At 50.6% G+C, this 26,766-nt stretch overlaps 1 protein-coding gene across 6 annotated transcripts; it reads left to right on the top strand.

Annotated features, from left to right (window-relative positions):
- The first annotated feature begins 1,705 nt into the window (after positions 1–1,705).
- On the top strand, positions 1,706–26,766 carry PLIN3 (perilipin 3). 6 transcript variants are annotated; one of them, XM_082837254.1, is made up of 9 exons: positions 1,706–1,756; positions 4,327–4,408; positions 6,467–6,502; positions 8,204–8,402; positions 8,572–8,654; positions 14,767–15,064; positions 21,020–21,219; positions 23,020–23,145; positions 26,010–26,766. In XM_082837254.1, exons 2-9 carry the CDS (start codon positions 4,343–4,345, stop codon positions 26,349–26,351), a joined length of 1,350 nt encoding a protein of 449 aa, XP_082693380.1. In that variant the 5' UTR covers positions 1,706–1,756; positions 4,327–4,342; the 3' UTR covers positions 26,352–26,766. The 6 variants fall into 6 exon arrangements, with proteins under 6 accessions (XP_082693380.1, XP_082693378.1, XP_082693383.1 ...); XM_082837252.1 differs by having other exon boundaries at positions 26,007–26,766; XM_082837253.1 differs by lacking the exon at positions 1,706–1,756 and adding an exon at positions 4,045–4,190 and having other exon boundaries at positions 26,007–26,766.

Raw genomic sequence — 26,766 nt, 5'->3', positions numbered from 1 at the left:
CAGGCGTGGTTCAGCCTCAGGGCCTTTGCACGTGCTGTTGCTATCATGAGGAATACTCTTCTCCGGATCTCTATGGGTCTCCCTCCTCTCCTCCCTCATTTATGTACTCAAACGGCACTCTGAAAGGCCACCCCTGACCACCCTACTAAAAAGTGTAGCTCCCACATTCTCAATCCCAGTTCTTTGCTTTTCTTGGTAGCATTTACCAACACCAGACCCGTTATGCATTTCACTCATTTATCTAGTTTATCATCCATTTCCCCACTGGGTGGTTAGCATCACAAGGCTGGGATCTATTTTACTCACTTCTGTGCTCCCCTCCCCAGCACAGCAGCTCAGTAAGAATTGTTGAATGAATGAGTAGGAAAAATGAATGAATGAGTGCGTGGGAAAAAAAGCCTGCCGCAAATGTGAAATTTGTATCTGCTATAATTTTATATAATTGCTTTAATCATTTGGGGGTTTCAGAGTCACTTAGGAATCGGACAGGCTGCATGTGGTTACTTAAATATGTATATTCAGTTTCTTAGTGGGCAACAGCCATATGGTGCCAGGGGCCACTATACTGGGTGGCACAGAGTTCTAGAACATTCCTCTGATCTCAGAAAGCTCTATCACACAATGCTAGTATAGACCCTCTCAAAAAAAAGAAAAGAAAATGCACTAGTCACAGACACCCAATTTTTTCCATGTTCTTTCCGGAGGTTCCAGAATTCCCACCCCAACACAAATAATTTAGCAGAGGTGGCAAACTTGTGGCCCCTGGACTGGATATGGCTCCATTAGGTTTATTTGGTCCAGAGGTTTTTTTTTTTAAAGAGGCAGGACACTTTGTCTACAGTCTGGAATCCCCATGGATCTGTGAATACGTGGGTGGGTCTCCCCCAAGGTAAAGCTCTGCTCCCTCTAGGCAGGACATGCTGTCACTTTTTTAGCAGAGGCATTTACCTCCTGCCTGGCCCCTGGGGCCATCTGAGTTTGAGACCTTGGTTTATAGACGAAGAGAATAAGGGATTTTTTTTTTTGGTGGGGGGTGGTGAAAATCCAAGTGAGCACCTTCAGGAAGGGGTTGATCCAGGAGTCAGAGATCCAAGAGTTGGCCCCTGCACTGTCCCTGGATGACTGTCTCTGGGTCTCGGTTTTCTCATCTGTAAAATGGGGATGATAAAGGGATACACAGTGTTGGGAGGATAAAGTGGCGTGACGCTGGTCAGGGCAAGTTGCTCATAATGCTGGGTCCAGGTTGGCTCCATCACCCTCTCGCGGAGTGGGGAGAGAGGGAGGAGGGGCGGAGGGGGACGAGGGGGGGAGGGCTGGCCCCTGACACGCAGGAGGCATCACGCAATGCTCTCTGAGTTCCCACTGCCTCGATCTGGCCACTGGAGAAAGAAGGGCGGGGGACCCCAGGATCGCACTCACCTCCCAGGGCCGAATTCCTAGGGTCCCTGGCAGGGAGGGGCGTCCCTTGGCTGGATCCAGCGTCGTACAGGGTTCGCCCACTAGGTGCACAATTGGCAGGGCGCGCGCCCGCGAAATTCCAGCCCTTCCCGGACTTCACTTGTTGCTCCAACGTCCGGAGCCGGGCGAGGGGCGTGGCCTAGCGGCGGGCGGCCCCCCCAACAAGATTGGTCCTTCAGCCCGTCAGTCCCGGGTGCCCGCCCCCAAGCATAAAAGCCTGCCTTGGGCTGGCCCAGGACGGTTTTGGAGCTGGCCTTGAAGTAGTGGTCACCGTACCCTGGACGTCCCGTTGACCACGGTGAGAGGCGAGGGCCCCCGATTAAGTGGGGGCGGGGGCCACCGAGTCCTGGGGTGCCCCAGAGGAGGAAGGGCAGGAAGGGTGTTCCTGGGGGCTCTGCTTGTCTTCGCGGCCTGGGGAAGGGTCTCCAGCCTGGGCTGAGCACACCTCCCCCCCCAAAAAAAATACAACTTCTGGAACAGGCTCAGACTTTCAGACTCTCTTCTCTCAATATCTAGGACTTTCGGGGTGGGGTGCGCGAAAGAGCCCCCTAGAAGTGGCAGTATCAAGCGGTGGGGGAGGGTTAAGTCTCCTGTCCCAACCACATCCTCTTGCTTTGCAAACGCACTCTGGAGGCAAGCCACAGCCCATTCCGCCCTCTCTGGGTCTTCAGAGCGGGCCCCCTCCCTCCCCGCACCAGGGGGCAGTCCCTCTGCCTAGCAAAGCCCATTCCCTTCCAAATAGTTTTGCCGCCTGAGGACTCGGCCCCTCCCTTGATCTTCTGACACACCCAGCTGACCCTGGCGAGGTCTTGGGGCAAATCCCGCCCCCTTTTCCTGGGTGGGTATGGCCAGTGGATTGCACGAAGTGGTGGTGGGAAGGCCTACCCCCTTATCTGAGTCCTTGGGACCTCTGTAAAACCAGAGCCTAGGCCTGGGGTCCGTCCCTGGGAACTTCGGAAGTTGGATCTTCACATTCCCTGGCTGCAGCTGGACGACTGCGTGACTCCAGCCAGTTTCAGCCAGTTCTTGCTCTCGCTGCTGGGGCCAGCTGCAGGCAGGTTGCTGACTCCAAGGACTTTAATGGGGGTGCTGACATCTGCAATGGGTGTCCTTGGTTAAACCATTTCCAAAGGAGTTGATGGACAAAAGGGATGGGAGGGAGGACCTCTGAGCTGCCCAGGTGAGCTCAGGCTCCAGGGAAGGTAAGGGGAAGAACAGGGGTCAGGTGATGATCACTAGGGGTAGGTGTGCCTCCTTGCCCCACTTCCCAGTTGGGGGACCTTTGTACCAAGCAGAAGCTCAATCCTGGCTAGTTTCACCCATTTATTTGTGGCAGGCAGAGTGGTGTGAAATGGATCTGTTTATTGAGCACCTACTGTGTGCCAGGCACCAAGCTACGTTCCAGACTCTCCTCCAGTCTACAGGGACTCTGTGCTAGGAATGGTTCTATCCCCATTTCATAGACGTGGCAAGTGAGGCTGCGAGAGGGGGTGCTGCCTTCCCAATCTCCCACAGCTAGGGAGTTGCAAAGCTGGGATTAGAACCCAGTTTGGACTATAGAACTGGTGCTCTCAAAGCATCAGTTTGCTGGGTTCCACTTGGGGGATAGCAAAACACGGTGTCTGGAAGGAAATGCTCAAACTCAAGGTCAGGGGTTCACCACAGGCTTATCCCAGAATGATCTGGGGTGGGCTGGCTTCCATGGCAGTCCAGTGGTTGAGACTCTGTGCTTCCACTGCAGGGGGCATGAGTTCGATCCCTGGTCAGCTAAGATCCCACATGCTGCGTGGTGCAGCCAAAAAAAAAAAAAAAAAGGACCTGGAGAACCAGACTTAAGGCAGGTTTAGCCCCATTTTACAGATAAGAAGACTGAGGCTAGGGGCGAGGAAGCTCCTTGCCCAACATAGCACAGCATGGGTGGAGCTGGGACTCCTGAAATCTAATCTGACAATGCTCTAGGTGTCTCATCTCATTTGGCCAGGAAAATGGAGCATACCTGTGGCTGCCATCTTGCCTGCAAATGTGTGCATTAGATTCACCCAGGGGGCCTCCCTTGCCTTCCCCACATCCCTGAGACTGACTTGACTGTCTGCAGAGGGGCCAGGAATAGTCTCTCTTTTTTTATTTATTTAACTTAAAAAAAAAAAAAAACTTAACTTTTTTTTGAACAGGTAATGTTATCTACCTGGCTCAAAAGTCAGAGGCCTGCCCCAGCTACCCGATCTTCCTCCCTGAAAGGTGGCCACTGTAACAGTTTCCTGTGTCTCTTTAAAGATTCTGTCAAATACAAGCAAAAACTTTAGCCCCAGTCACACCTTTTTGTCTCTTAATATCTTGGTCCCGGTCAATTACATGTAAGCTTCCACACCTAAGCCACTGCCCTGGGCTACCACTTTAGTCCCCTTCTGTTCGGCCACCAGATTGTTTCCAGTGTCTGTGGCCAACACAGGTACACACATCTCTGTCCACGTGGCAGTACCAGTGTGGGACTCTCCTGGCAGTGAGGTTTCTGGGTCAAAGGCAAGATGCCTCTTAAAACCCAGTAGTAATCGACAAATTGCCGTCTACAGGGGTTTTGCACCATAGTATTGATAGAGGTGAGCCCTTGGAGGGCCGCACACAGACCTTGCCCTTTAAGGTGTGGCCCCTGGGATCAGCTGCATGAGCAGCAGCTGGGAGCTTGTTAGACCTTTGCTCTGCTGAATCAGCACCTGTTTTGAGCAGGCTCACAGGTATGTGTCAACAGTTGAGAGGCAGGGCTCTAGGAAATTGGGGGTGGGGGTGGTCAGAGGGCAGGTGTGAACCCGGACATCCCCCTGGAGGGAAGAGAGGAGCAGGCTGTACCCTGACTGGTCCTTCTGCTCACAGTGCCTACTTCTGAGAAATGTCTACCAACGAGACAGAAGCCACTGCCAGCACCCAGGTGTCAGCGGAAGAACCGGTACAGCAGGTGAGGAATTTCTGAGATCTGTGGGATGAGGCTTCCCACCTGGTGGTGCCTTGGCAGGGAGCTGATGCCAGCACAGGGGGGGGTCAAGAGACACCCTTCTGAGTAGGTTGGGCAGAGCCATTATACAAGCCCCTAACAGGTGCCCCTCTAATAGGTGGAGGTGGGAGAGCTGGGGATTCCAAGGGCTCTTGGGAGAGTAGGGGTACAGCTCTGTTTGAAACTGCCTGGCTCCCCCCAGGCAGACCTTCCCTGTCTCTGCAGGTTCTCTTAGGGTCCTCCTTTTAGGAAGCCAGTTTCTATCTCACCTCTTTTCCCCAGTTTAAATAAAAGCCCATTTTAATAAACAGCTTTTTAAAAGTTAGGTATCATTCACATACCATAAAATTCACCCTTATGAAGAGAACTACTCAGTGATTTTTTTAGTAAACTGCCCAGTTATGCAGCCATCACCACCACACCGGAACTTTTTCGTCTCCCCCCAAAGAGACCCCACACCCATTAGCAGTCGCTCCCCATTTTCTCTCCTCCTGGGAACCCCTGGGTTCTGTCTCTGTGCATTTGCCTATTTTGGACATTTCATAGAAATGAAAACATACACTACGAGACCCTTTTGTATCTGGCTTCTCTCACTGAGCGTCATCTTTTTGAGGTTCATCTGCATTGTAATGTCTGTGGTGCTTCGTTCCTTTTTTATTTATTTTTATTTTAAAATTAATTTTTATCGGAGTATAGTTATTTTTACAATGTTATGTTAGTTTCAGGTGTACAGCAAAGTGATTCAGTTATACGTATACATATATCCCCTCTTTTTTAGATTCTATTCCCATTTAAGTCATTACAGAATATTCAGTAGAGTTCCCTGTGCCGTACATTAGGTTCTTATTAATTATCGCGTTCCTTTTTTAAACTTGTGGTAAAATACACATAACATAAAAATATACTATTTTAACTGTTTGGAAGTGTGTAGGTCAGTGGCAGTAAGTATACTCACAGTGTACAACCATCATCAGTATCTAATTCCAGAACTTTTTCATTACCCCAAATCAAAACCCCATACCCATTAATAGTCACGCCCATTCCCCTCTCCCCCAGCCCCTGGCAACCACTCATCTGCTTCCTGCTCATGGATTTACCTTTTCTGGATATCTCATATAAGTAGAATAAGTGGAATCATTTTGTAAAAGTAGAACCTTCTGTGTTAGGTACCACGTAAGTGGAATCATACAGTAGTTGTCCTTTTGTGTCTGGCTTAGTTCACTGAGTATAACGTCCTCAAGGTTCTTCCATGTTGTAGATCTTGTCAGGAGTGCCTTTTTTAAAATAAATTTGTTAATGTATTTATTTTTGGCTGTGTTGGGCCTTCGTTGCTGCCCACGGGCTTTCTCTAGTTGCGGCAAGCAGGGGCTACTCATCGTTGCAGTGCGCGGGCTTCTCATTGCGGTGGCTTCTCTTGTTGCAGAGCACAGGCTCCAGGCGCGCAGGCTTCAGTAGTTGTGGCACACGGGCTCTAGAGCACAAGCTCAGTAGTTGTGGCACACGGGCTTAGTTGCTCCGCAGAATGTGGGATCTTCCCGGACCAGTACTCAAACCTGTGTCCTCTCCATTGGCAGGCGGATTCTTAACGACCGTGCCACCAGGGAAGTCCCTACTTTTAGTTTTTTGAGGAATCACCATAATGTTGTCCATAATGGCCGCACCATTTTGCATTCCCACCAACATCATACAAAGGTTCCAATTCCTCCACATCTTCACCATTACTTTTTAATATCTGTTCATTTGATAGTGGCCATCCCAGTGAGTGCGGGGTGTGAGGTTGTAGCTCATTGTAGTTTTGACTTGCATTTCCCTAATGATCTGTGATGTGGAGAATCTTTTCTTGTACCTGTTAGCCGTTTGGAGACTATATATTTTTAAAAGCATGCTTTAGACCACATTTTCTTTATCCATTCACCAACTGATGGACATTTGGGTTGTTTCCACTTCTTGGCCATTGTGAATAAGGCAGCTACAAACATTCGTGTACAAGTCTTATGTGGACGTGTGTTTTCCTATCTCTAGGGTAGAATCTTAGGAGCAGAATTGCTGGATTGTGTGGTAAGTTTGTCATTAATTTCTGAAGAGACCTCCTGAGCAAACACTGGAGGAGGACTGCCTGAGTCCAAGGTCCAGCTTTGCCACTGGCTTGTTTTGTGATCTTGGGTGGGGGGTGACTTCCTTAGCCTCTCCATGCCTTAGTTTACCCTTCCATAATGTTGGAATAATATTCCCAATCTCCTGGGACTGGCGATTAAGTGAGCTAAAACAAATTCTACAAATAGCCCCTGTGAGAGTTAAGTCTTCTGCCTGCGTCTTCACAGGGGTCATCTTTGCAACTCCTTCAGGACAGAAATGACTTCCCATTTTATGGATTGGAAACCGAGGCTCAGAAGGCCTGTCCTGAGTACTCAGTTCTGCTCTTGTAGGGTAAGAGTGGCCATGTTCAGTATGTAAATGAATGGGTGTGGCCATGTGCCAATAAAACTTTATTTACAAAACCAGGTAGCATAGGATATTTTTCAGCCATGTAACAGAATGAAGTACTGACACACAATGCAATGTGGATAAACCTTGAAGATATGGTCAGTGAGAGAAGCCAGCCACAAATGGACAAATCTTGTGTGATCCCACTCACAGGAGGTCCCTAGAGGATTCAAATCCATAGAGACAGGAAGTAGATGGTTGGGGGCCAAGGGCAGGGGGAGGGGCTTGGGAGTCAGTGTTTCATGGGGACAGAGTTTCAGTTTGGGAAGATGAGGAAGTTCGGGAGACAGATGGTGGGGATGGTTGCACAACAGTGTGAATGTACTTAATACCACTGAGATGTGCGCTTAAAAATGATTTGAATGGTAAATTTTAAGTTATGTGTACTTTGCCACACTTTTTTTTTTTTTTTTTTTTTTGCGATACGTGGGCCTCTCACTGCTGTGGCCTCTCCCGTTGGGGAGCACAGGCTCCGGACGCGCAGGCTCAGTGGCCATGGCTCACGGGCCCACCCGCTCCGCGGCATGTGGGATCTTCCCGGACTGGGGCACGAACCTGTGTTCCCTGCATTGGCAGGCAGACTCTCAACCACTGTGCCACCAGGGAAGCCCTGCCACACTTTTTTTAAAAAAGGAATGAAGCACTGAGACACGCTACTACGTGGGTGAACCTTGAAAATGTTACTCGGTGAAAGAGGCCATACACAAAAGGCCACATGTGTGATTCCATCGGTGTGAAATGTCCAGAACAGGCAAATCCGCAGAGACAGAAAGTGGATTCATGGTTATCAGGGGCTGGGAGGCAGGGGCGTGACAGCCAGTGGGGACAGGGTTTCATTTTGGAGTGATGAAAAAGTTCTAGAATTAGACAGTGAATGTTGCACAACCTTGTGAATACACTAAAAACTTCTGATTTGTGCATTTCAAAATGGTGAAATTTTATGACGTGTGAACTAGATTTCAATAGTGCTGCTAGGAAAAAAAAAAAAACAGGCAAAAAGAAAAAAATCAGGCGGTGGACGGGACTTCGCCCCCAGGGGTCCGTAGTTTCCTGGCTTCAGTTGTAGACCCTGAGCTCCAGGACAATGGGGTTCTTGTGTCATGTCACTGCCTGGCGCACGGTGGGTGGCAAGGTCATGTTCAAACAAGTGGGCTGTGGGGACCAAGATACAGGAAGTGCCCGGCGGAACCCCAGAGTTCCTGAATTGTGCAACCGCGTGGGTGCAGAGGGAGGGGAGGCGAGCTGTTTCCCTGGCCTGAGCTGCCCTGCCCGTAGCCCAGCGTCGTGGACCGCGTGGCTGGCATGCCGCTCATCAGCTCCACCTGCCACATGGTGTCCGCCACCTACATGTCCACCAAGGAGAGCCATCCCCACGTCAAGACTGTGTGCGACGCGGCCGAGAAGGGCGTGAAGACCCTCACAGCGGTCGCCGTCAGCGGGGCGCAGCCCATCCTGTCCAAACTGGAGCCTCAGCGTGAGTGAAGCCTGGGAGAGCCTGGACCCGCCCCTCCTGGCTATTTCCCAGGCCCGGGTAGGGGGGGGGAGGAGGCGGGGCGGTGGTCTGAGGACCTTCCCACCCTGGAGGGATGCGCATGCGCCATAACATCAGCTGTCTGTCTCCCCGCCCCCCCGCTGCTCCGCAGTCACATCGGCCAGTGAATACGCCCACAGGGGGCTGGACAAACTGGAGGAGAATCTGCCCATCTTGCAGCAGCCACCGGAGAAGGTGACCGCCAGTGGGGGGAGGTGAGGAGGGGTGGGATGCTCAGCTGAGACGGGGGCCTGCCTAGGTATCCAGTCTGTGGTCCCACCTTAACCAGAGCAGATGAGTGGGACAGCTTCCTCCCTGACCCCTCCTCTGTCTGTCCCCAGACCCCCACCAGGCAGCTGCAGGAGCATTCTGAACACCAGCCAGATGGGCCCTAAACCCCCTCGTGTCTCCCAGCTGGTGCAGAGCAAAAGCCAAAGCCTTACTCATGGCCCTGCCAGATCTGGCCCCGCTGCCTCTCTGCCCTCCCTGCCCACCTCACTTGCTCCATTCCATCTGCACTGGCCTCCATCCTCCTGTTCAGTCACATCAGTGCCCATAGGTACCAGACACGGTGATGGAAACAGAGTCCTTGCCCTCATGGAACTTTCATACCAGGGAAGCAGGGAAAGCAAATACAGTGAACACACCCATCTCAGTGCTACCCCAGGATCTTTGCACCTGCTGTTCCTTCTTCATGGACCAGGATTCTGGGACTCTGTTCTAATCTCACCTCTTCAGAGGCCTTCCCTTCCCTCTTAAAGAAGGTCCTTCCAGTTCAGTTCTGCCCAGTAGAACTTTTTCTGTACACCTTCTTTCTGTGCACCATCCAGTATGGAAACCAACAACCATATGTGGCTTCTGGGCCCTTAGAATGTGGCGAGTGTGACTGAGGAACTCGAATACTAATTTTAATTATTTTAATTATTTTTTTTAACATTGAGATTATTCTCTTTTTTTATTTTTATTTATTTATTTTTTTGCGGTCCGTGGGCCTCTCACTGTTGTGGCCTCCCCCATTGCGGAGCACAGGCTCTGGACGCGCAGGCTCAGCGGCCATGGCTCACGGGCCCAGCCGCTCCACGGTATGTGGGATCTTCCCGGACCGGGACACGAACCCGTGTCCCCTGCATTGGCAGGCGCACTCTCAACCACTGTGCCACCAGGGAAGCCCTAAAATTTATTTTTATTTATTCTTTTAAATTTAGTTGCACCGGGTCTTAGTTGTAGCAGGTGGGCTCCTTAGTTGTGGCTTGAGGGCTCCTTAGTTGTGGCATGCAAACTCTTAGTTGTGGCATGCATGTGGGATCTAGTTCCCTGACCAGGGATCGAACCCAGGCCCCCCAAATTGGGAGTGCGGAGTCTTAACCCCTGTGCCACCGGGGAAGTCCCTAATTTTAATTATTTTAAAATTTTAAATAGCTAATTTTAATTATTTTAAATTGAAATAGCCACATGTGGCTTGTGGCTCCTGTATTAGCATCATTCACATTACATCAGCTTGTTTGTTTGTTTGTTTTTAATGTTTATTGGAATATAGTTGCTCTACAATGTTGTGTTACTTTCTGCTGTACAGCAGAGTGAATCAGTTATACGTATATCCCCACTTTTTTAGATTTCCTTCCTATTTAGGTCACCACAAAGCACTGAGTAGAGTTCCCTGTGCTGTACAGTAGATCCTCATTAGTTATCTATCTTATACATAGTAGTGTATATATGTCAATCCCAGTCTCCCAATTCATCCCGCCGACCCCCCTCCAGCTTTTTGGTTTAACAGCTTTCACTGAGATGTAATTCATGTACCATACATCTCGCCCATTTAAAATGTACAACCCAGTGGTTGTAGTACATTCAGATTGTGCAGCCACCATCATCCCTTTTAGAACATTTTCATCACCCCAGAAACAAATCCCACATCCCTTAGCTCCTTCCCCTCCCCCAGCCCCTGGCCCCCACCATCTACTTTCTGTCTCTGTGGGTTTGACTCCTCTAGGGACCTCCTGTGAGTGGAATCAGGCAGTATTTGTGCTTTTGTGTCTGGATTATTTCACTAAGGATCACGTCCTCAGGGTTCATCCATGTTGTAGCAGGTGTCAGAATTTCTGGGTGGACCACATTTTGTTTCTCCATACTTCCGTCAGTGAACTCTTGGGTTGTTTTCACCTTTGGGCTGCTATATACCCGTGCTCATTGCAGCAGCATTCACAAGTTGCGTTAACTTTTTTTTTTGGATGTGCCACGCAGCTTGCGAGATCTTAGTTCCCGGACCAGGGATCGAACCCCAGCCCCCTGCAGTGGAAACGCGGAGTCCTAACCACTGGACCACCAGTGAATTCCGTGCATTAATTTTTTGTTTTTGCGGTACGCGGGCCTCTCACTGTTGTGGCCTCTCCCGTTGCGGAGCACAGGCTCCGGACGCGCAGGCTCAGCGGCTATGGCTCACGGGCCTAGCCGCTCTGCGGCATGTGGGATCTTCCCAGACCGGGGCACGAACCCGTGTCCCCTGCATCGGCAGGCAGACTCTCAACCACTGCGCCACCAGGGAAGCCCCATGCATTAACTTTTAAAAAACGTTTCAGATAGTGTGTTACATAACTGCTTATTTGTCTCCCCAGCTGGGATGCGGGCACAGACTGTCTGCTTTGTTGCTGTGCCAAGTGCCCATCATACAGCCTGGCACGTAGGAGATGCTTATTAAACATTCACGTACTTCATCGCCCCTTTTTCCTGGTGGGACGGAAGTGCCGCACTAAGGCAAACCTGTTCACGTTGAGAATCTTCCCACCGGAAATAGGTCGGGGGCAGTGGGACACTCCAGCCACTCCTCCTGTTCCCTTAGGCTTTCTGCTGAGACCACCTACTTTGTCAGGCAGCTTATTCACCCGCTAGCTCTCAAGCGCCTCCTGTCTGCCAGGGACCACGATATGTCCCCCAAGGGCAGCCCCGTTACACAGAAACGGAGTGGGCTGGGGAGAATTGGAACAGAACCCGAACCCATGTCTTACCACAAAGGGTGTTAACAAGTTGGGCATGTGGAAGGTGAAAACGGCCACAAAGGATGGAGAATCATCGCCCAGGAGCCACCTCCTTAGGGCTGAGTGCTTGCATTCTCCTCCTGTCCTGCCGGTGTCACCAGGCCAGCATTCCTTCTGTTTATAGACGGGATGAGCTCAGGGTGACATTGGACAAGGTTGTCCAACAGAGCGGCAGCTCTGAGCTCCTGACTTCCTGGGAGGCTCTCTTCTTCTTCTTCTTTTTTTTTTTTTTGGCCCTGCCTTGCATTTTGTAGGATCTAAGCTCCCCAACCAGGGACTGAACCCAGGCCCTTGGCAGTGAACGCCCCAGGTCCTAACCACTGGACCGCCAGGGAATTCCCATCGTGGGAGGCTCTCCTGATTCTGGGCCTTGTGAGGTTCCCCTTCAGAATGAGGTAGCTCTCCCTGGTCCTGTGGGACAACAGTGTTGTCAGAGCTGGGATTTGAACCCGGGCCAGCGTGAGCTACGTGACAGCCCCACTGTGTGCTCAGTGAGCTTAGGGCTGGTGTTCAAATCTGACAACCGTGCCCTCTCCCCCCAAAAAGTGACTGATTCCCATGAATAGGAGGGTTTAGGTGTTAAGAGGGGCGCCAGCTTAGAAGGGTAGGATGGGAGGGGGCATGGTTTTTAACTTTCCAGAGTGCTCTGTGGGTAGAGATCTATTTAAAGACTTAGATTCAAGAACACCAGGCATGGATCAAGCGGTACCCACTGTGTCCTGAAGCGGCTTCTCCAAGGATGCAATGCAAAGCTAGTCCAGAGGAGGGCAAATCTGGCCTTCTGCCTGTTTTTGTAAATAATGTTTTATGGGCAAACAGTGGCTTACGCATCGTCTATGGCTACTTTTGCCTGAACACCGGCAGGTTTGAGTCGTTGGGACAGAGACCCTCTGGCCTGCAAAGCTGAAAATATTTACCATCTGGCCTTTCCTGGAGAAAGTTGCTGACCCCTTTTAACCAGTCAAGGTTACAGGCAGGAGAATCAAAATACCAGGTTAAAATTCAGGCTCTGCTCCTTAGCAGCTGGACAGCCCTCAACACAAGCTGTTCAGCCTCTCTTGGCCTTGCTTTCTCTTCTGGGGAATGTGTACACTCCTGTGTCTTAGAGATTTGCTGAAGTGGGTTCATCACCTGAAGGCCGAGAACATACTAAGTGTTGGTTCTTTTTTTTTTTTTTTTAATTAATTTTCATTGGAGTATAGTTGATTTACAATGTTGTGTTAGTTTCAGGGGTACAGCAAAGTGAATCAGTTATACATATGCATATATCCACTCTTTTTTAGATTCTTTTCCCATATAGGCCATTACAGAGTATTAAGTAGAGTTCCCTGTACTATACAGTAGGTCCTTACTAGTTATCTGTTTTATATATGGTAGTGTGTATACGTCAATCCCAATCACCCAATTTATTGCCCACCACTGAGTGTTGGTTCTTAACATCTTGATACGAGCTTCGGGGTCCACAAAATGCTCTGATGTTTTGGGCACGTCACCAGTTCACAATGGGGAGTTTAAGGTAGTCAACGTGTTAAATTGGCAGTTAATGGAGACAAAAGGTTTGGTTATTTGGGCATGTGCATAAAATCCCTCCTGTTGCTTTATTTTTGTTTGCTTGTTTGCTTTTGGGTTTTTTTTTTTTTTTTTTGCGGTACGCGGGCCTCTCACTGTTGTGGCCGCTCCCGTTGCGGAGCACAGGCTCCGGACGCACAGGCTCAGCGGCCATGGCTCACGGGCCCAGCCTCTCCACGACATGTGGGATCTTCCCGGACCGGGGAACGAACCCGTGTCCCCTGCATCGGCAGGTGGACTCTCAACCACTGCGCCACCAGGGAAGCCCCTGGGTTTTTTGGGTTTTTTTGGTTGCATTGGGTCTTCGTTGCTGCACGCGGGCTCTGTCTAGTTGTGGTGAGCGGGGGCCACTCTTCGTTGTGGTGTGCAGGCTTCTTATTGCGGTGGCTTCTCTCGTTGCGGAGCATGGGCTCTAGGCGTGCGGGCTTCAGTAGTTGTGGCTCGTGGGCTCTAGAGCGCAGGCCCAGCAGTTGTGGCGCACACGGGCCTAGTTGCTCCGCAGCATATGGGATCCTCCCAGACCAGGGCTCGAACCCATGTCCCCTGCATTGGCAGGCAGATTCTTAACCACTGTGCCGCCAGGGAAGCCCTGCTTTTGCGGTTTTTTTGACCGCACCATGTGGCTTGTGGGATCTTAGTTTCCCAGCCAGGGATTGAACCTGCCCCCTCGGCAGTGAAACATGGAGTCCTAACCACTGGACCACCAGGGAATTCCCCTCCTGTTGCTTTAGTGTAGCTCTAAGCGTCTCACTCTAAAGCGGGGTCCCTCTCCCTCAGCACCACTGACACTGGGGCCAGTCATTCTCTGTGGGGGGCCATCCCAGGAGCTGTAGGGTGTTGAGCAGCATCCCTGGCCCCCACCTGCTCAATGCCAGGAGCCCCTACCCCCGCAAGTCGTGAGGACCACAGATGTCCCCAGACACCGCCCAATGTTCCCTGGGGGCAGAAACACCCTGGATGAGTAGTGCTGTCCTGAGGGACTTAACATACTGATTACCTGTTCAAACAGGATTGCAGTTCTTAGTACAGGATTGGAGTGGTCCCTTCTAGGGATGTCGCTAGTTTCCGGTGTCACACAGGTTCAGTGCTCGAGCCAAGCACTGTTCTAACCCTGTGATTTAGCCGATTAGGGCTGCTGTAACAATTACCCCTAACAACAGACGTTCACGCTTGCACAATTCTGGAGGGTGGAATTCCGAGACAAGGTGTCGGCAGGGCTGGTTTCTCCGGGGCTCCTCTCCTTGGCTTGTAGATGGCCATCTTTTCCCTGTGTCCTCACGTGGTCATCCCTCTGTGCGTGTCTGTGTCCTAATCTCTTTGTATAAAGACACCAGTCAGACTGGATTAGGATCCACTCTAATGGCCTCATTTTACCTTAATTACTGCTTTAAAGGTCTCATCTCCAAATACAGTCACATTCTGAGGTCCTGGGGGTTAGCGCTTCAGCACTGTTCAGCCCATAACACCATGGGGAGAAGAGGTGGAGGCCCAGAGAGGTCGAGTGACTTGCTTGAGGCCACACAGCTAGGATATGTCAAGCCAAGGACTCTAACCAGGCTGTCCGGCTCCAGAGCACATGATCTTAACTGCTTTCACCTTTCAGGGTCATCCTGGAGCTGGAACTCCTCCCTTCGGCCCAGGGTGCAGGGTGGGGGTACCCAGGTACAAAGGGAGGACGGAGATACTGATGCTGTCCTTTCTCGTAGGTCCTGGCAGACACCAAGGAGCTCGTGTCGTCCAAAGTGTCGGGAGCCCGAGAAGCTGTGTCCAACACCGTGTGCAGCGCCAGGGACACCATGGCCTCCCGGGTGACCGAGGCGGTGGAGGTGACCCGGGGTGCTGTGCAGAGTGGCGTGGACATGACCAAGTCCATGTTGACCAGTGGCGTCCACTCGGTCATGGGCTCCCGCGTGGGCCAGATGGTGCTGAGCGGGATGGACACGGTGCTGGGCAAATCGGAGGAGTGGGTAGACAACCACCTGCCCATGACGGACACTGAGCTTGGTGAGTGCAGCCCACAGGGCTGGGACCCTTCCCCAGACCACCCGACGTGTGGTCCCTCTCAGCCACGAGGAGTCAGTCCATCACATGCTGTCATCTCATCCCTGCCCCCTCTTCCCGTCTATCTTAGCCCACCTGGACCAGCTCCGTTCCCTCTGCCCTGGTCTGTGGTGCCTGTCCTCCCTGAAGCAGCCTCCAGAGGGCGCCTGTGAGCACTCAAGTCAGGCCCCTCCAAGCCTCCCACCTCCCGTGGATAAAAGCCCAAATCCTCCTGGAAGCTCCCTTGTACTTACCTGCTTGCCCTCATTCACTCTACTCCAGGCACACTAGCCTTCTTGCCCATCCTGGACCGTGTTCCCACCCCAGGGCCTTTGCACTGGCTGTTTCTTCTACCAGGAACTCTGCCCTGACATCCAGATGTCTCGTTCTTTCTACCTCCAGCTCTGTGCTCAAATGCCACCTCCCAATAAGGCCTCTAAAATTGCACCGTCCCTCATGCATGTTGTGTCCTGAAACCTCCCCCCAGGCCCGGCTCTGATTTTTCTCTTCAGCACTGGTCGTCAGTTCCACAAAGCAGAAGCTGTGTCCTTTCTGAGTCTAGAACGGGGCCTGGCACTTAGCAGGTGCTGAAATCCCCAAATAAAATCACTCAAACTCTTCTCTATCATTCCCCCACCCCACCCTAGGCATATATTTGTTTGTTCAAACGTTCCTTGAGCGCTGGCTGTATGCCAAGCCCTGTCTAGGTCCTAGGGATATGTCAGTGAACAAAGTTCTGCCTTCATAGAACCTAAAGTCTAATGTGTACAGAAATCAGATTTAAGGAGATGTTTCTGAGGAGGTGACTTTTCCCTGTCGTGCATGGAGGGAGGGAACGAGCTGTGCAGATGTCAGGGAAGAGACACAGGGAACACAGACCCGGGTGCAGGGGCGTACCTGGTGTGTTGGAGGGACAGCAAGGAGGCTCGTGTGTCTGGAGCAGTGAGCGAGGGGGAGAGAGGGAGGAGGGGAGGGCAGGGAGGGGACCGGGCAGGTCGTGCAGGGCCTTGTGGACCACGGGGAGGACTTGGGCTATTACCCCAGGGAGGTGGGACCCTGGAGGGCTGTGGGCAGGGGGCGGGGCCGGCGGGGCCTGACTCGGTACTCACTCACGCCCTCTGGTGGCTGCTTTCGGGAGGATAGACTCTGGGTGAGGAGAGGGTGGGAGCCAGGGGAATCCGGGTTCAGGTGAGCTGTGATGGGGCTGGACCAGGTGGTGGTAGGAATAAAGAGAAATAGACAAACTGGGGATAAAAGTGTTGAGACAAAGCAGCCAGTCTTACTCATGGGCTCATACCCATGGCTCTTGGGGTTGGCCTTGACCCCGCCTTCTAGAGATGGCCTTCCTTTGCACACGTACTGGGAACTTCCAGCCTGGCCAGCAGCTGCAGACTCCAGTGCCCACAGCAGCAAGGGCCCACGAGGGCCACGTGTAACCAGACACCATGCTCCGTCCAAAGGGAGCAGCCTCTCGGCTCTGGCCAACTTTACCCAGAGCTGGTTTGTTTGAATGAGATGCCAAATATTTGGGATGACTGGAAAGAAATGACGACAGACTAGATCAGGGTTTCCCAACTGTCATTGGAGTCAGGTCATCCTCTGTGGGGGGCTGTCCTGGGCATTGGGGGGTGTGGAGCAGCCTCCCTGACCCCACCCACTCGATGCCAGGAGCACCCCCAATTGTGACAACCACAGATGTCCCCAGACATCGCCCAGTATACCCTGGGGGCAGGATCACCCCCAGGTGAGAACCAGTGCTTTGCCTGTTCTAGAACTTCATATAAAGGGAATCATGGGAATTCCCTGGCGGTCCAGTGGTTAGGACTCCACGCTTTCACTGCCGAGGGCGTGGGTGCGATCTCTGGTGGTCGGGGAATGCTACAAGCCATGTGGTGCAGCCGAAAAAAAAAAAAAAAGAGGAATCGTGATTCCCTCATGGGTACACAGCTCCTAATCATTATCTCTAATCTCTTTTCCCATTGGGATTGCAACGTGTCACTGTTCTAGCTGTTAGCTGGAAAACTTCCATGGACAAAGTTCTCTGTTGCAATCTTGATTACCCCAAGGTACGGTTTATAGAGGAAAAGCAGGGCAAGTAGTTAACGTTCCCCCTTTTTATTTATTGTGGCATCACAGGCTGGTTCACCAGCACCCTCCAAGAGTGCGTAGTGAGTCTTTATATTATAGTTTGAACACGAAGATTAACAAAACGTGTTGCGATCCGAGGTATTTATTTTATTGATATGTCAGTGAACAAAGTTCTGCCTTCATAGAACCTATGCCCTATTATTTTCGATTGCTTGGAGCCCTCCTTGAGCTGACTCTGAGACCCCATGATTCTCCCTGGGAATCCTCGGCAGAAAGCCATGATCCCTTGCTTTCTGGAGAAACTCGATGTTCTAGGTGGGGTGAGGTTCCTGGTGGGGCAGGATGGGACAGTGTTCCCAGTGGGGCGACGTTCCAGGCAAAGGATCTTAAGCCCTGCGGTGTGTGGCTTGAGCATAGCGTGTCGCTTGTCCTTTGTGTTTTCAAAACCTGACTCCAGACCTCTTGAAGGAAGGGACCTGGCTGATGTCTTCCGTCCTGTATCCCAAGTTCAGTGCCTGCTGGCTTCTTGTAGTGCTCAGACCAAGTCACACTTAGCTATGGGTCTTGGCCCCCAAAAGTAGGGGGAGAAGCAGGGTTTGCTGGGAGGCAGGTTGTGAAGCAAGCCTGGGAGCCACTTCAGAGAACAGGTCTGTCTGAGCAGCTTTGACTTTCCGCTTTCCTTTGTGTCCATCCGCTAAGGGTGAAATCACTGTGCGCAGTGGTGCTTGAGGTACTGGGGAGGTCTGTGAGTAAAGGTGCCATGTTAGAGCTAGGATATTACTCGTGGGCTCGGGGCGGGAGCACAGCCCTGCTCCCCCTCTCTCCCAGTTCTCCCCTTTGCCAAGGGCACCGCCCCCTCCAGGGGCCCTGCCAGCTTGCTCTGACATGACTAGGCTCTGCCAGACATCCTTGGCCTGAATAACAAAGCTGCTTTCACTCACAAGGGCAGAGCTCCCGGGTTCCCAGAGGGCCGTGGAGAAGTTCTGGCCATTAGGATGGGTTCAAAATGTTGCTGCTTTGGGTTTAGTCTTTGCAAACCTGCCTTTGGTGGGAGAATGGGGCAGAGTCTGTTTTTCCCAAGATTCCAGCTTTTATTTTCGCTGCCTCTAAATGTCCCAGGTGTTTGGGGGTTTTGTTCAGTTTTTAATTTATTTTTTAATCTTTTTGTAATTCATTTTTTTAATTAAAATAATTTTTAAATTGAAATTTAGTTGATTTACAATGTTGTGTTAGTTTCAGGTGTACAGCAAAGTGATTCAGTTATATCTATTCTTTTTTAGATTCTTTTCCATTATAGGGTGCTACAAGATATTGAATATAGTTCCCTGTGCTATACCGTAGGTCCTTGTTGGTTATCTATTTTGTTCAGTTTTTAAAATGTCATCATGAAATGACCCTTCTGTGACATCCTTGTCCCCCAGCTGACTATGTTAGACTACCTCGGGCCCACCGCCTGCTTTTGTAAATAAAGTTTTATTGGCACACAGCCACGCCCATTCATTTACATTTACTCTATGGCTGCTTTTGAATACCAATGACAGAGTTGATTAATTGCACAGTAGAGCCTGCAAAGCTGAAAATATTGACTGAACTGGCCTCTTACAGAAAAAGTTTATTAATCCCTGGATAAGAGTATGTTCTTCCAAAATTTTTAATGTTTATAGTGTCAGCGAAAATCAATAAACAGCGAATAATAAGAGAAAAGAGTTTAATTTGAGCCAAACTGAGGACTATACGCCGGAATCCTGCTTCCCAGATAACTCTGAGAAACTGCTCCTGAGAAGCAGAGTTTTCAGCAGTTTTTTATCTTGTCAGAACAAAAAACATTAAACAAGTCAGGGTTACATTTCTTCAAGGTTTCAAAAAAAGAAAGAAAAAAAGGAACAGACCAGCATGTACACGAGTCAGTATGGCCTTGGCACCTAGGAAGGAATCTTATCATCAAAGGAGGACCAGCATTTTGGTGTCCCAGGAAGGGAGGCATTTAATCTTGATTTTGAACATGGACATTCTTTACTTCTGGCCAATGTGCCCTTTTCTTTAATAATTGAAGCAGATGTACAATGTAGGTTTGATAGGCCACAAAAAGGCTATTTTAGGTAGCATCAAATTCAAGTTAACTCAGGTATAAGCCAGAATGACTTCCCTATCTATATCTTAATATGTGAAAATTTCTTCTTATCAATAGAAACAACCGAATTCCCCTGACTGAAGTCTTACCTTGATTGAGCAAGGGGTCGATGGCACCATGTGGGATTTTGTTGCATGATTTTCCCCTTTCTTTCATTTCTGGAACAGTGCCCAATCCAAAGGAGAGGCATATTTAGGTGGCTAAAGTGGAGATCTCACTCATCAGACCAGCCCCACTGTTCCTGCCTGACCAGAGCACATTTCTTGCGTTATCTTGGTCATGTGTACTCCCTGTTCTGTTTATTTGCTATTCTTTCAATCAACTTTGCCAGATTCTTTTAGAAAGGGAACTTTATCACTTACTATAAACAGATAAACCACAAATAGGTAATAAGAATAGCTAAACACTCGTTCATTTGCATGCCTTTCCGAAGGCAGTGAAATCTCGGAGTCCTAACCCCTGGACTTCCAGGGAATTCCCCAGATTTTGGGAAACTGAGGCTTATTGGCCAAATCACTTCTGCATCCAGGGGGCCACAAACATTTTCTTGACAGGCCAGGTAATAAATAATTTTGGCTTTTTAGGGCCATACAGTCTCTGTCGCAACTATGCAATTCTGCCATTGTAGCACAAAAGCATAGACAGTAGGTAAATGAATGGTTGTGATTTTGTGTCAATAAAACTTTATTGGTAAAGGCAGGTGGCATTCAGCCCAGGGGCTATAGTTTGCAGACCCTGCCATAGGGCCTTACAAAGCCAGTGATTTATTAGGACCGAATTTAAACTCAGATCGGGTTACTTACAAAGCTCGAACTTTTATCACTACTATAGTAAAGTCTAAAGGGAGCAGGATAAGATAGGATCAAATTATCAAGACAGGTGGATTTCCATCCTGTTGCCTTGTAACTTTATGAGTATTTTCTGGACTAGATAGTCCGGACTTTCCCTTAACGGCTGTGAAGATGGTTCTCCTATGGCTCAGACTTCTCCTCCCGTCAAGTATCGTGGTTAAGAACGTGGGGCCTGGCTTCAAATCCTGATTTGTGACGTCCCAGCTGTGTGCCCTTCGGCAAGTCGCTTAACCTCTCTGAGTCCCCGTTTCCCCGTCTGTAAAAATGGGATAACGGTGTCTCCCTCTTAGAACTGTTATGATTTAACAAGAATGCCCGCAAAGCACCTAGAACATTGTGAAAGATTGGCCACTATTAATATATGTTAGGCGCTAATACAGGCAGGATTGGCAAACTTTTTTCTGTAAAGGACCAGATAATGAATATTTTATCTCTGCAGGCTAAGAAGCCACATGTTCCAGAGGCCACCTCTGTTGTTTGACAGCAGCCATAGACAACATATAATAAACATAGACGGTTGTATCCATGGGTCGGGTTGTCCCGAGGGCCGTAGTTTTCAGACTCTCACGCCAGTCTCAGGCCTTTTTTTTGGCCATGCCTCACAGCATGTGGGATCTTAGTTCCCTGACCAGGGATCGAACCCGTGCCCCTTGCGTTGGAAGTGTGGAGTCTTAACCACTGGACCGCCAGGGAAGTCCGTAGTATAAGGCCTCTTAATCCTGGGATAGTCAGTCCCTATCATACCCATTTCGCAGATGGGGAAAACCAAGGCAGGGAAATCCTTTTACACTTGAAGACCCGGGGCACAAACTCAGCCTTCACAGTGCTTCTCCTGCCTTCCCCCCGCAGCCCGCCTCGCCACGTCCCTGGAGGGCTTCGACATCGCCTCAGTGGCCCAGCAGCGGCAGGAACAGAGCTACTTTGTGCGTCTGGGCTCCCTGTCAGAGAGGCTGCGCCAGCGTGCCTACGAACACTCTCTGGGAAAACTGCAGAACACCAGGCAGAGGGCCCAGGAGGCCCTGCTACAGCTCTCACAGACGCTCAGCCTGGTGAGGCCCGCGGTGACGGGGGCGCTGGCCAGCAGCGTGTGTGCCAGCAAACCCCTCCGCAGCCTAGTGGCTTATTCCTCCCCACACATCCGCCTGGGCTCACTCACGGGGCTGCGGCCCTGGATGAGTTTGCTGGGGCTGCTGTAACAAAGTCCCACACACTGGGCAGCTTAAACACAGACGTTTATTGCCTCACAGTTCTAGAGGCTGGGAGTCCAAGATCAAGGTGTTGGCACAGTGGTTCCTTTTGAGGCTTCTCTCCTTGGTGTGTAGACGACTGTCTTCTCTCTGTGTTCTCACCTGGTCATCCCTCCATGCATGTCTGTGTCCTAATATCCCCTTTTTATAAGGACACCAGTCATATAGGATTAGGGCCCACCCTAAGGACCTTATTTTAACTTAATTACCTCTTTAAAGACCCATCTCCAAATACAGTCACATCCTGAGGTGCTGGGGGTCAGGGCTCCAACCTGTGAATTTGGAGGGGACACAGTTCAGCCCATGACAGGTTGGCTGGAGGCTGGGTCTCTCGGTGTGGTCTCCTCCTCCATTAGGGTACCTCAGGCTCTCCCCTGGCTGTGGCCTTAGGGATCCAGGTACAGCGGGAACACGTGAGCACTTTTTTTTTTTAATTTATTTTTGGCTGTGTTGGGTCTTTGCGGCACGCAGGATCTTTCGTTGCGGTGCGTGGGCTTCTCTCTAGTTGTGGCACTCGGGATGAGCACTTTTTTTGTTTGTTTAAAGTCAGTTTTATTTGAGGTATAACTTACATTTTACATACAATGAACATCACCCCTTTTAAAGTATACAGTTTGAGGAATTTTACAAATATAAACAGACATGTAACCACCACTGCAGTCAAGATGTGGAACATGTTCATCACCCCAAAAAGTTCCCTCCTGCTTCTTTGCAGTCAAATCCTGCCCCCTGAAGTTTTTAATTTTTCTGTTCTCTAAAGAGGGAAATTTCTAATTTTTTTCCCTGTTTGCTTAGCTTCTACTCAGTATTATCTCCTCTCTCTTTTTAAAAAAATTTTAATTGTGGTAAAACACACATTTTAACCAATTTTTAACCGATTTTAAGTGTATAGTTCAGTGGCATTCAGTACCTTCACATTGTTGTGCAACAGTCCCCACCATCATCTCCAGAACTTTCTCATCCTCCCAAACTGAAACTCTGTCCCCACGAAACACTCACTCCTCAGCCCCTCCCCCAGCCCGTGGCCCCCACCATCTACTTCCTTTCTCAATGGATGTGACTCCTCTAGGGACCTCCTGTGAGTGGAATCAGACAGTATTTGTCCTTCTGTGTCTGGCTTCTCTCACTGAGCATCCTGTCCTCAGGTCCATCCATGTTGTAGTGAGTGTCAGAATCTCGTTCCTTTTTAAGACTGAGTAAAATATTCCATTGCAAGTGCTTTTTAAGCCCCTGCTTGCGCTCCATCTGCTTGTGTCCCATTGGTCAAAGCCCGTCACGTGGCCAGGCCCACTTGCAGGGCGGGGTGGTGGTGGTGGTGGTGGTGGGGAGAAACAGGCAAGATGGGAGGAGCTGCAGAGAATCTGTGGCCACTTTCTTTGCAAGTACCACACGGGGCACAAGCATGTTGGTGACCCTGAAACCCACAGCCTGTGGAAACACTCTGAGAAAAGCAGCGTACCTCCTCCTTCTCTCTCCATCCCAGATGAAAGGACCACCCCCGCTCCCTCTGGAATCCCACATCTAGGATTCCTGTGGATTCCCATGCGCTCTGCTGGTTTTGGTCAAGGGCCAAGGCAGCCACCCTCTCTCTCTCTGCTCCAGATGGAAACCGTCAAGCAGGGTGTCGACCAGAAGCTAGTGGAGGGTCAGGAGAAACTACACCAGATGTGGCTCAGCTGGAACCAGAAGCAGCTCCAGGGCCCAGAGGAGGATGCAGCCAAGCCAGAGGTACCCACCGTGGGGGAGCATGGGATACCTGGGGCCCTGACTTCCCTCTCCCCACCTCTGCTTGATGGACCTACCTGCTCGGAACGCTTTCCCCAGCCTCGCCTCCCATTAACTGCCTTCGGGACCTGATGACACCTCCTCCAGGAAGCCTGCCTGGATTTCCACTCTTGGGTATAGGCGTTGCTTCTGAACCATGGGATGCCTGATAGTGATGGGTCTCAACCTGCTGAATTCTAAGCCATGTCCCATTTACTTGAGTCCTGACTCCTTCCCTGCCCCATCCCAGTGTCCCGTCACATCCTTCAAATTCACCTGCCCGGTTCTGAGTGTCAGCTTCTCACTAACGTGCTCTGGCCCCTCCAATCTATCCCAGGCATTGGCCTCTTGAACGAGCCCTGACTTTTGCCACCTGTGCTGTCACTCATCTAAGCTTTCACTGAATCAGTGCCTTAGACAATTCTCATGCCTCATTCTGAACCATAGTCCCTCTCTCTTAGGGACTCATAATATCCTAGCACAATAGCTTCTCAGCTTTACCTCTCTGGGCCTCGATTTCCCCATCTGTGAATGGGATATAGGACCGTCTGCCAGGTTGTTAAGGTGAAATGAACACGCATGTTCACAGCAGCATGAGTCACGTCAGCCAAAAAAGTGGAAACGGCCCAAATGTCCATCAACAGATGATGGACAAACAAATGTGTCCCTCCACACACGGGCACATCACTCAGCCACGAAAAGGAGAGAAACCCTGACACTCACTACAGCGTGGTTGCAGCCTGAGAACATGATGCTCAGTGAGAGAAGCCAGACACAGAAGGACACACAGTGTGTGATTCCACTGATGGGAAACGTCCAGGACAGGCAAATACATAGACACAGAAAAAGTGGGTTAGTGGTTGTTGGGAGCTGGGAGAGGGGGAATGGAGAGGGAGTTTCTTTTGGGGTGATGGAATGTTCTGGAATTAGAGGTGCTGGTTGCAGAACCTGGTCAACGTACTAAAAACATGTACACTTAAAAGGGTGAGTTTTCTGGTATGTGAGTTATTTTATACACACACACACATTGACATGTAAGGCACATAGTAAGTGCTAAAAAATAATATTTATGAGGTATGGTGAATGTCTCTGTAAATGCAAAACTGTTCAGCATTCAGACCCCAACCGCGGAAAGCCGTCTCCCTTCCCCCCTCAACTGCTGAACGCAGCAGCCAGAAAATAGATATTGATTGTGTCGGCACCTCCCTGCCAGGTCCAAAGCCAGAGTCCTCAGGTGAGCAGGCTCAGGGCAAAGTCTTGCCTCCCAGCCTGCTTTGATCTCCTCCGCGGCCCCGGGGAATTTTCAAGGACCCGATCTCAACTGCAGTCTCCCCCACCGCTTACAACTTCTGCCTAGAAAGTTCTTCCGCACCTTCTCATTTTTTTAAACTTAAAAAAAAACAACAATTTGGGCTTCCTGGTGGCGCAGTGGTTGAGAGTCCGCCTGCCGATGCAGGGGACGCGGGTTCGTGCCCCGGTCCGGGAAGATCCCACGTGCCGCAGAGCGGCTGGGCCCGTGAGCCATGGCCGCTGCGCCTGCACGTCTGGAGCCTGTGCTCCGCGACGGTGAGAGGCCCGCGTACCGCAAAAAAAAACAACAAAAACAATTTTATGGAGATATAAAAGTCAGAATCTTGTACTTTAAAAAAGTTTTGAGGTATAATTCACATACTGTACAATTGACCCATGTAAATTATACAATTCGTGGGTTGTGTGACTATCACTGTAATTCAGAACATCCCCATCACCCCCAAAGGAGATCTTCTCCCCAATAGCAGTCAGGACCCGTTTCCACACCCTCCTCCATTCCTGGCAACCACAAATGTACTTTGTCTCTGTGGACATTTCATGTAAACAGAATCACACCCTGTGTGTCCTGTGTCTGGCTTCTCTCACTGAGCATCGTGTTGTCAGGGTCCATCCACGCTGTAGTGAGTGTCGGTGCTTCACCCCTTTTTATGGCTGAGAGATGTGCCCGTGTGTGGATGGACCACCTTTTGTGTCTCCATTTGCCAGTTGATGGGCATTTGGGTTGTCTCCACTTTCCGCTACTGTGAATAACACCCCTTTAAGCCTTTGTGTACAAGTCTTTGCATGGACGTGTATTTTCGTTTCTCTTGGGTGGATGCCTAGTGGAGTTGCTGGGTCATACGGTAACTCTGCAGCTTACCATTTTGAGGAACTGCTAGACCATCTGCCAAAGTGACTGCACCACAAGATACGAGGGTTCCAGTTTCTCCCCAGCATGGGGGTGAGGGGGTATCTCTGCCTGTGGGTTTGAGTTGCACTTCCCTGATGATTAACGACGTTGAACATCTTTTCACGTGCTTCTTGGCCATCTGCGTATTTCTTTGGAAAAATGTCTATACCTGTTTTTTTTTTTTCTATACCTGTTTTTCAATTTGATCAGTGATTATCTCACACAGTTTGAAACTCAAAGAGCCCGTATTCTTCTTTTTTTTTTTTTTTTTGCGGTACACGGGCCTCTCACTGTTGTGGCCTCTCCCGTTGCAGAGCACAGGCTCCAGATGCGCAGGCCCAGCGGCCATGGCTCACGGGCCCAGCCGCTCCGCGGCATGTGGGATCTTCCCGGACCAGGGCACGAACCCGTGTCCCCTGCATCGGCAGGCGGACTCTCAACCACTGCGCCACCAGGGAAGCCCCAAAGAGCCCGTATTCTGAACCACCTGTGCTCGACATCCTCTCCTGGGGAAAGGTTTTCCCCAAGGTGGGCGGTAGAACCCCCATTTTCTCTTTCCCGGGCTTTGGGTCCAGTTACCCCCTAACTCAGAGGGCCCTGATGGCCACCCTCCACCCCTTCTCAGCAGGTTGAGTCCCAGACGCTCACCATGTTCCGTGACGTCGCCCAGCAGCTGCAGACCACCTGCGCCTCGCTGGGCTCCAGCCTCCAGGGGCTGCCAGCCCACGTCAAGGATCAGGCGCTGCAGGCTCGCCGCCAGGTGGAGGACCTCCAAGCCACCTTCTCCGGCATCCACTCCTTCAAGGACCTGTCCAGCAGCATCCTGACACAGAGCCGCGGGCAGGTGGCCAGGGCCCGAGAGGCCCTTGACCACGTGGTGGAGTATGTGGCCCAGAACACGCCCATCACGTGGCTGGTGGGACCCTTCGCCCCCGGAATCACCGAGAAGGCCCCAGAAGAGAAGAAATAGGAGAAGCAGGAGGGAGGCTCCTAGGGCCCGGGACCCCTCACTGGGAACACACGTCTCTAACCCTTCCAGCTCACCTCTGCTGCCACCTTGGGAAACTGAGGTCCTTAGAACCAACCAGTCCCTCACCCTGTCTGAGCTTGGAGGAAGCATGTCCTGAGCATCACAGCGATCATTAGGATGAGATTTCCAGAAAAAAAAATTTTTTTTTTCTAGAAGGTTCCAAAACTTTTTTTTTTTCTTCCTCCAAAACCAGGAATATAGTTCTTACATCCACTCCTTTTTCTACATCAAGGCTCCTGGATATCAGCCTTGAGCTAAGGGACTTGGACTTCTGTGAAGTGGGCCTCCTGGGGATGGGGTAGGGGCAGAGCAGCTGATACTCATTCTAGAGCTGAAGGGGGTGAGGCCTGCCTGG

Source organism: Leucopleurus acutus (genome assembly GCF_964270905.1).
Source record: "Leucopleurus acutus genome assembly, chromosome: 3".
In the NCBI taxonomy this organism is placed as follows: domain Eukaryota; kingdom Metazoa; phylum Chordata; class Mammalia; order Artiodactyla; family Delphinidae; genus Leucopleurus; species Leucopleurus acutus.
This window is presented reverse-complemented; position numbering and strand designations above follow the sequence as displayed.

Bases quoted from the DNA above. Each gene is read 5' to 3' on its own strand.
- PLIN3 (XM_082837252.1), top strand. From the start codon at position 4,343: ATGTCTACCAACGAGACAGAAGCCACTGCCAGCACCCAGGTGTCAGCG. The intron at 4,409-6,466 runs GTGAGGAATTTC...TCCTATCTCTAG, and splicing joins CGGAAGAACCGGTACAGCAG to GGTAGAATCTTAGGAGCAGA. The intron at 15,065-21,019 runs GTGAGTGCAGCC...TTCCCCCCGCAG, and splicing joins CATGACGGACACTGAGCTTG to CCCGCCTCGCCACGTCCCTG.